Below are 8518 nucleotides of genomic sequence, written 5' to 3' on the forward strand. Positions count from 1 at the left end.
CTTAACCAGATGGTAAGATCAGTATCTGTGTTGATGTGAGACATGTGAATGAAGTGCTGATGGGAGCATGTCACCAAATTCCCACTGTGCAGAAAGCCTTTTTGTCAAAAAGAATGATATTTTCCATATGAGATTTAAGTGGGGATGCCACCAACTGGAGCTTCATCCTGATTCAGGGAAGAAGAATTCTTTTGTCATTCATTGTGGATTTTACCAAGACAAGAAATTGTTATTTGGCATCAATGCTGCATCAGATGTTTACCAACTCAAAACCTGTAAGGCTATACGAGAGATTCTAAGAATAGCAGAGATCTCAGAGGATATCATTATTGTATGACTGAGGCTGGAGGAGTGCACGGTCTGTCTAGTCCCACTACTCCCTAGGCCACAACTTAAATTCAAAATGCTTTTCAAGTCACCAAATACCTCATCTTTATCAGCTTTAAAACGAAAAGATCCACCAAGTTTCTTAATAAACTCGGTGATGGGTTTATTAACAGGACTTAATCAATATAGATGCAATAGCTGGTTAACATACACAGTTAATAACATATAAGTATAAATTCCTATTTCTATAAATATGCCCAAAAGACAGACACAAACACACATACAGACACCCTTCAAGAAAGGGCCTGTGGCCAATGGGTGTTTCTTGAACACAAAAGGATAAAACATAAGATGTTCTAGGGACTGTTGCTGTGATGTTCTGGTGTGTGTGTTTGACATAATCATACACAGTTGTTTCTGAAGATCTGCAACACATCTTGCACAGGAAGTACAATCCTGAGATGCTCCTTCAATCACTGCTTCAAAAGAATAAATAGGTTTCCCTGAAATCAATAAGAAGATTTTCTTTACAGTAATGAAACACATTAGCCGGGCTAGCTGCTTTACTCCAAGTCAAGCTTGTTCTTAGCAAGCTTCCCTGCAACTGAACTAGATAAAGCAAGAACCTCTCCAAGATAGTCACTGTTCAAAAGCAGCTCCAGCAGAGTCTACAACAAAGCAAGCAGTTCTCACCAAATGTCATGCGATTTGTTAAAAAATACCAATGTTTACAGTGAACTTTTAATGACATTTTGTCAAAGAAACTATTCCAGGTATAGCCAGAAAACTTGAAAAGAATTTTTTTTTCCATAATTTTTCAAACTGTATGTCATCTGAGCAATATTAAATATAAACAGCATTTACAACTTTATTCATGGAAACAACATAGAGGAACATGGTGAGGAGCTGGGACTAGTATTGGCCAGATTGCAGTTGGTAGGATTTATGGTAAATGCAACCAAGTATTTGCTGGATGCAACAGAGCTAATGAGTATAAACCCATGAGCACATTGTCAATCCAACCAAAGATAGCAACAAGGGAAGCATGAATCACAAATTCCCAGCAAAGTGGGAAATTTTGAGGGATTTATGAGCTATTCTGCAAAGATACATCCCAAAACATTGCAAACCTAATCCATTGCACAAGCTGACCAGAAAAGATGAATGGTTCAGATTGATGAGAAACAAAGCTGCATTCAGAGTTTTATAGGACAAGTGGTGAATCCCTGGGATACTGTGATTCACATGCACCAACAAATGTCATTACAGGTCTTAATACAGTAAGATTAGAAGCAGTGTTAGCATAAATGCATGCTGTTGACCCCATAATCATTGCTGATGTGAAATGATAAAATGGAGGGAAAGCAGTATTAGTTAAGGAGAAGGTTGCAGTGCAGGAGAAATAGGATGCCTCAGAACACTCTAAGTCAGAGAATGTGGGTTAGAGTGATGTGTGGAACAATCAGCACGTACAGCATCTTGATGTTGGGGGAAAACTCCACCTAGCTTGCACTTAACCTGCTCATCTTTGTACTCTGGGAGGAAACACATACCGTCACAGGGAGAATGTGCAAACTCCACTCAGGCAGTCACCCAAGGCTGGAATTGAACTAGGGTCCCTGGTGCTTTGAGACAGCAGTGCTAACCATTGTGGCACCATGTAACCCACAAGCGCCTACTATCTTTTATACCAACTCATGGTATTTTATAGATATTTTCTATCCAACGCGTTAAGACATTTTAGTACACGTTTCTGGAGAAGGTGGGACTTGAACCTTGGCCCCCTGCTCAGTTGGTAGGATCATCTTTTGTGCTAATCAGAATTGGAGTGGTGAGATTCTCACTAGGCAGCAGTGAGTTGCCAATTGAAGTTGATTATTATTTGTTAAATAACTGGCAGACAGCCCAAAACAAAAAAGACAAGAACAGACTTTGCTGGAAAAAGTCATCACATCTAGAAGCATCTGTGGAGGAAAAGCAGAGTCTGTGTTTTGTGTCCAGCGACCCTTCTTCAAAACTGATTGTAGCTACGAAAAGGTGGTTAAATATTGAAGATGGGGAGTGGGGAGGAGGTGTGGCAAAGCAGTAAATGACAGGTGAAGATGGAGCCCACAGAGACAAAACAGAAGCTGCATTGACAAAGGGATTGATAATGCTGAGCCAGGGAGAAAGAAAAGTTGATAATAGAAACCATCAGTACGTGAAAATGAGTTGGCTGTGATGAAAGCAGCCCGTGTGAAGACAGACTAGGGTGGCTAAGGACATGGAAGAGGGTGTTCAGACGTTAAAATTATTGAACTCGATGTTGAGTCTTGAAGGCTACAGCATCCCCAAGCGGAAAATGAGATGCTGCTCCTCCAGCTTGCGCTGAGCTTCACTGCAGCACTGCATCAGGCCAGAGAAATGTAGGCCAGGGAACACAGTGATGTGTTGAAGTGACAGACAACTGGAAGCTCAGGGTCATTTTTGCAGACAGAACATAGGTGTTGCACAAAGCGATTGCCTATTCTGCATTTAGTCTCCCCAGTGTAGAGGGGACTACATTGTGAGCAACCCAAATCAACTCAATAATATTCAGACTCCCATTTTACCAAACTCGACAAACAGGCTCAATTTTGGAAAACTCTACAAGGAAACTAGAGCAAACGCCGATTGGACTAAGCTCACCATTTGCTGCATGATGGACACCAGTCACCTCAGGGCGAGCTCTGTGGCCAGTGGTCACAAATATCCGATGTTCATGGACATTGGGCATCCCACATAATCCAGCCTCCTACTATCTTAATGGCAAATCTCCAATCCATTTACCAGGCACTTCTGTCCTTCAACACCGCACGCTGACTGCACTGGCAAATACCATTGTAATGCTGCTGCAAGGATACTGCACTCATCACACACCCAGCTCATGGACGGAACAGGCTGCATCTCCAGCCATTTTACTCACTCTCAAAATACACAGTCAGTTTGAGCCTACCTGGATGCTCAAAGCATTTTCTTCATGCCTTGTATGTTTTGACCCCTCAGCCAAAGATACCAGGCTTATATTACTGCTGACTTGGTATGCCAGATAGTGCAGAAGGTAGGCAGTGCAGGGGGCGTGTTAGGTTACTGGTGTCAGGGATAGGGGTAGGAGAGAGTAAATGGGAGGATGTTGTAAGCAATAATGAGAGTGGTAGAGCATAAGCCCTGGTGGGAGTTGGGCACAGTAGCAAAGAGAGAGCAAGGAGAAGGTAGTGGCACATACCTTGGTGGAGTGGCGAAGGGCATTGACCTTCTCCCGATATGGCTAGGCATTCCTGCAGACAGCTACAAGTGAGTTAGCCAAGTGGTAAATCTCAGAGTGGACTGGCATAGACAGGACTTCGAGGACCCTGCTCGCAGGGCAGAGTACCAGTTTCCCCCTGCTTGCTGTATCTGGGGCAAAAGGCAGTTGCAGACAAACAGTGCTTGTCAAGTTGCCTTGAAAGATGGCACGGGCACAAGGAATGCCAGTGAATTACAGGATATTTCCTGAATGGTGAGATGCTCCAGGAACAGTGTGTAGTAAGATGGGGAGGAATTTGGATGTGAGAGATGCTACAGGAGCAAGATAGGTAATTAATGAGTTAATGATTAATTAATAATTAACTAATTAATTGGTAAGATATAGTGAGAGAACTCATTTGACCTCTCAATGAGAAACTCTCTGAAAAAACTCAGTCCAGGCTGATGAATTGTTCTGTGGTTTGTAACAACTCATGGTACACTCAGGGCAATGACAGCCAGGGCAATTAAAAGAGAATCAGACAAAGATCCAGAACTGGATGTCATAACAGAGAATCCAAGCTGGAAATTGGGACAAGTAATCATTGAAGGTGTATATTGCTCTATGATATTGACAATGCAGTTAGAAAGTGTGTTCTGCAGAAGCTAGTCCAGTGACGCTAACTAGTGGGGGTCATTGACAATGGTTGGTACTAAACAGACCATACAGATTAAAGTATTGTGGCCAGGAATGGAGAAAGAAGTGGACCAGATTTGTTGAAGCACATCATGAATGTTAGCAGTCAGCAGTCCCAATCTAGCAGAACCAGCACACTGTTACCAGTTGGACCACAGAAGGATGTGGTAGTTGACTTCTTCAGCCAATTTTCATCAGGAAAGTCCATAATAGTGGTGATTGACAATTATAGCTAATACTATAAGAATGTTGTGATGAAATCTATAACAACACAGATAAGGATATCTCTACTGACTGAGATCAACCAATCCCTCTGTTTTCAAACTATGAGCCACAATTCATTCACAGACCAATGCAGATTACACACAAGAGGGCTACAGAGTTAGGGCTCGAGAATGGGGCTAGCTGAATAGCTTTTTCGGGAGCTGGTACAGACATGATGGGTTGAATGGCCTCCTTCTGTACTGTAAACTAAACCATCACAGAGTAACACCTAATTGGACACAGGCAATGGTGAATTTCAATGATAAAATCAGGAATGTGATGGAATACTCTCCACTTGCCTGGATGAACATGGCCAAAAACTACACTACTCAAATAAGATACTTTCGGGTACATTGTTTCTCTTTATTCTTTCATAGGTTGTCAATGGGCACAGGCAAGGGCAGTCTTTGTCATCCATCCCTAATTGCTCTTGGACAGAGTGCCTTTCTGAGCCATTACAGAAGGCAATTAAGAGTCAATCACATTGCTGTTGGTCTGGAGTCACATGTAGACCAAACCAGATGAAGGTGGCAGATTTCCTTCCCTAAGGACATCAGTGAACCAGATGGCCACCATTACTGAGCTTAGTTTTATCATTTCAGAACTATTTATTAAATTTAAATTCCACCACCTGGTATTTTGGGATTTGAAACCATAACCCCCAGAATATTAGCATGTGCCGACAAATTATTTGTCCAATGATGGCATCAACACTGTGTCACTGTCTTGCTCATGTTGAACATGGGATCACCTGACCTGGAGCTGAAAGGTTGGAAAGCACATGCTCGGAAGTTAGCCAGCATTGTTGATTAAATGATGTGAGATCTGCAGCTAAATCTGTGACTTTGAGTGTTATGTCTTCAGCCTGAGACTTGACTTCTGTCTTGTAATAGGCTGAACCAGCTGAACATTGTAAAACTGCTACAGCACAGTGAATTTCTTGTCTGGGAAACCTTTTTCCTTGAAGGCAAGTAGATTTGCTCAGTGCTTTGAGAACCAGTGCGGACATGATGGGACCAATAGCATCCTTCTCCACAGTAATAGTTCTGTGATTCTAATGTGTTTTGCTTATCACACGCCCGCTCCTATGGAGATTTTCAGAACTTAGGTTTTTCTATGACTGCATGATACTGGATCCATTTGCTTAATGTTCCTCTGCAGTATTGTCATCTTGGATATGGTAATGAAAGCCTTTATCATTGTTCTCAGGGTCTGATTGTAATTTATGAGTTTATTCCACATAATCCTGGGATGAAGGGCTTATCTTATGAAGAAAGGTTGAATAGGTTGGAGTTCTCTGGGGGTTATGGTTTCAAATCCCAACATAGCAGGTGGTGGAATTTAAATTTAATAATTCATTGGCGTTTAGATGGATGACGTGTGATCCCATTGAAACATATAAGATCCTGAGCGGACTTATTAGTTTGGATACTTTGGAGATACTTCCACTTGTGGGGCGGGGGGGGGGGAGCTAGAACTAGGGAAACAGTTTAAGTATAAGACTCTCTTTAAGATGAAGAGAATTTTTTTTTTCTCACAGAATTATTAATAAGCGGAATTCTCAACGCCAGAAAGTAGTGGAAGCTGTGTCAATCAATTTATTCAAGACAGAGGTAGAGATTTTTGATAGAAAAGAGAGTTAAGCAGTATGAGGAGCATACAGGTAAGAAGAATTGAGACCACAGCCAGCTCAGCAAAGATCTTATTGAATGATCTGAATGACCTACTCCTGCTCATACATTCTACATTCCTAACCAACTCATGTATATTCTTGCAGAACTGCTAAGGTTGTTCAAAAATGGCCAGATTTGGCCATTGTAGCCCTTAGCCAAGTTTTTATTTATCCTTTTGTGAGCAAAATGTTTCTTTAATTGCAACATTTCAAGTATGGTGAACCTTTGGGGAATTAGAAAAAAAAGGTAGGCATTAAACAATCATGCAGAAAACAATCAAGAAGCAACCTCACTTTTCTAGCGGAACCCTTCCCTCCTACAAGCTATAGACCCCACCTGCTTCAAGAAGATCACCATCATCCCCATTCCTAAGAAAACATACGCAATGTATCTTAATGACTACCACCCAGTGGCTCTGACCTCCATAATCATGAAGTACTTCAAGAGGCTGATCATGGCCCACATCAACTCCAGTCTCCCAGCCCGCCTCGATCCCCTACAATTTGCTTACTGACGTAACACGTCAACAAAGGATGCCGTAACCCTAGCCCTGCACTCTTCTCTGGAATATCTGGACATCAAAGACACCTACGTCAGACTCCTACTCGTTGACTACAGCTCCACTTTCAACACCATTATCCCCTCCAGACAGATCTCAAAACTGCGTGCCCTTGGTTTCAGCTCCGCCCTTTGCAACTGGATCCTCAGCTTTCTGACCCATAGGCCGCAATCAGTGAGGATGGGTAACTGCACCTCCTCCACAATAATACTCAACACTGGAGACGCCCAAGAATGTAACCTCAGCCCCCTACTGTACTCCCTGTACACATAAGACTGTGTTGCCAAATTCTGAATGAACACCATCTACAAGTTCGTTGACGATATCACCATAGTGGGACGGAAGTTTAGCGAGTCAAAGTACAGAAGGAAGATAGAGGAACAAAAACAAAGTTGCTGGGAAAGCTCAGCAGGTCTGGCACCATCTGTGAACGAAAAACCAGAGTTAACGATTCGGGTCTGGTGACGCTTCCTCAGAACGGCCAGATGCATCCACAGTTCTTTTGGTTTTTATTAAGGGAGATAGAGGTCTTGGTGACGTGCTGCAGAAAAACTAAAGAACTGATCATCGACTTCAGAAAAAAATGAGGAGAACACGGCCCCATCTACATCAATGGAACTGTGGTTGAGAGGGTGGAGAGCGTCACGTTCCTCGGAGTGAGATAACCGACAACCTGTCCTGGACTTCCCACATAGATGCGACAGTGAAGAAGGCACAACAATGGCTCTTCTTCCTTTGGCAGCTCAGGAAATTTGGGATGTCCATAAGGTCCCTCACCAACTTCTACAGATGCACCATTGAAAGCATATTGTTCCAGTGCACAGCGGCCTGGTACAGCAACTGCTCTGCCCAGGACTGTAAGAAACTACAGAAGGTGGTGTGCACAGCCCAGACCATCATGGAAGCCAACCTTCCATCCATGGACTCTATTTACATGGCTCGCTGCCATGGAAAGGCTGCCAACAGCATCAAAGACCCATTGCATCCTGGTAATGACCTCCTACAACTTCTTCCGTTAGGCAGAAGACATAGAAGCCTGAACATACACACCAGCAGGTTCAGGAACAGCTTCTTCCTGGTCGTTATCAGGCTGATGAATGAACTCCCTAGCCTCAAATAATGCTGATCTTGCTAATGTTGATCTTGCCTAGTGCACACCCTGTGTAATATAACCTGTATGCCTCTGTCTCAGTCTTTTTGATCTGTACATCCTTTATTTACTATGATCTGCCTGTACCGCTCATAAACAAAGCTTTTCACTGTAATTTGGTACATGTGACAATAAATCAATCAATCAATCAGTCATTGTCCTGGCTCCACACTAGGTTAAACATAGCTCATCTTTAACATAAATAGGAATACTCTATTACTGGCATAAACCTTTATTCTAAGGGCCATTTTATCTTTTATATTTCAGGCTGTTGATTGGAAAGATGAAGAATTCTTGTCGGGATTGGAGGTTTATGGCTTATTCCTCCCTCAGAGACCAGAGGGTGTTTAAAGCTACCACTACCTGAGTTCATGCATGGGAAAAACTGTGGCTGGAATGGAACTGAATTTTCAGATGTGCAGGACTCTTACAATCTTTTGGAACTTCGAACCAAAATAAGAACTTGAGTGTCGAGTACATGTGCTTCACAAAGTACTGCAATAAAAACAGCAGCTGAATATATCTTTACTACTTTATTGCCTCATATACAAGATAGTTAAACTGTAAAGGTTAGAGATGCTCATTGGAAAGAACTTGATTGGCTT

General features: G+C 42.5%; 1 protein-coding gene across 1 annotated transcript in view; it reads left to right on the top strand.

The window, feature by feature from the left end:
• The window catches only part of LOC109913526 (ufm1-specific protease 2-like), a 41679-nt gene extending 33415 nt beyond the window's left edge, over positions 1 to 8264 (top strand). Inside the window, exon 8 of the mRNA XM_048619380.1 lies at positions 8181 to 8264. Within this exon, the coding sequence (XP_048475337.1) occupies positions 8181 to 8264 (84 nt within the window). The remainder of the gene's footprint in view (positions 1 to 8180) is intronic.
• Positions 8265 to 8518: the final 254 nt, after the last annotated feature.

Source organism: Rhincodon typus, chromosome 3 (genome assembly GCF_021869965.1).
Source record: "Rhincodon typus isolate 14 chromosome 3, sRhiTyp1.1, whole genome shotgun sequence".
In the NCBI taxonomy this organism is placed as follows: Eukaryota; Metazoa; Chordata; class Chondrichthyes; order Orectolobiformes; family Rhincodontidae; genus Rhincodon; species Rhincodon typus.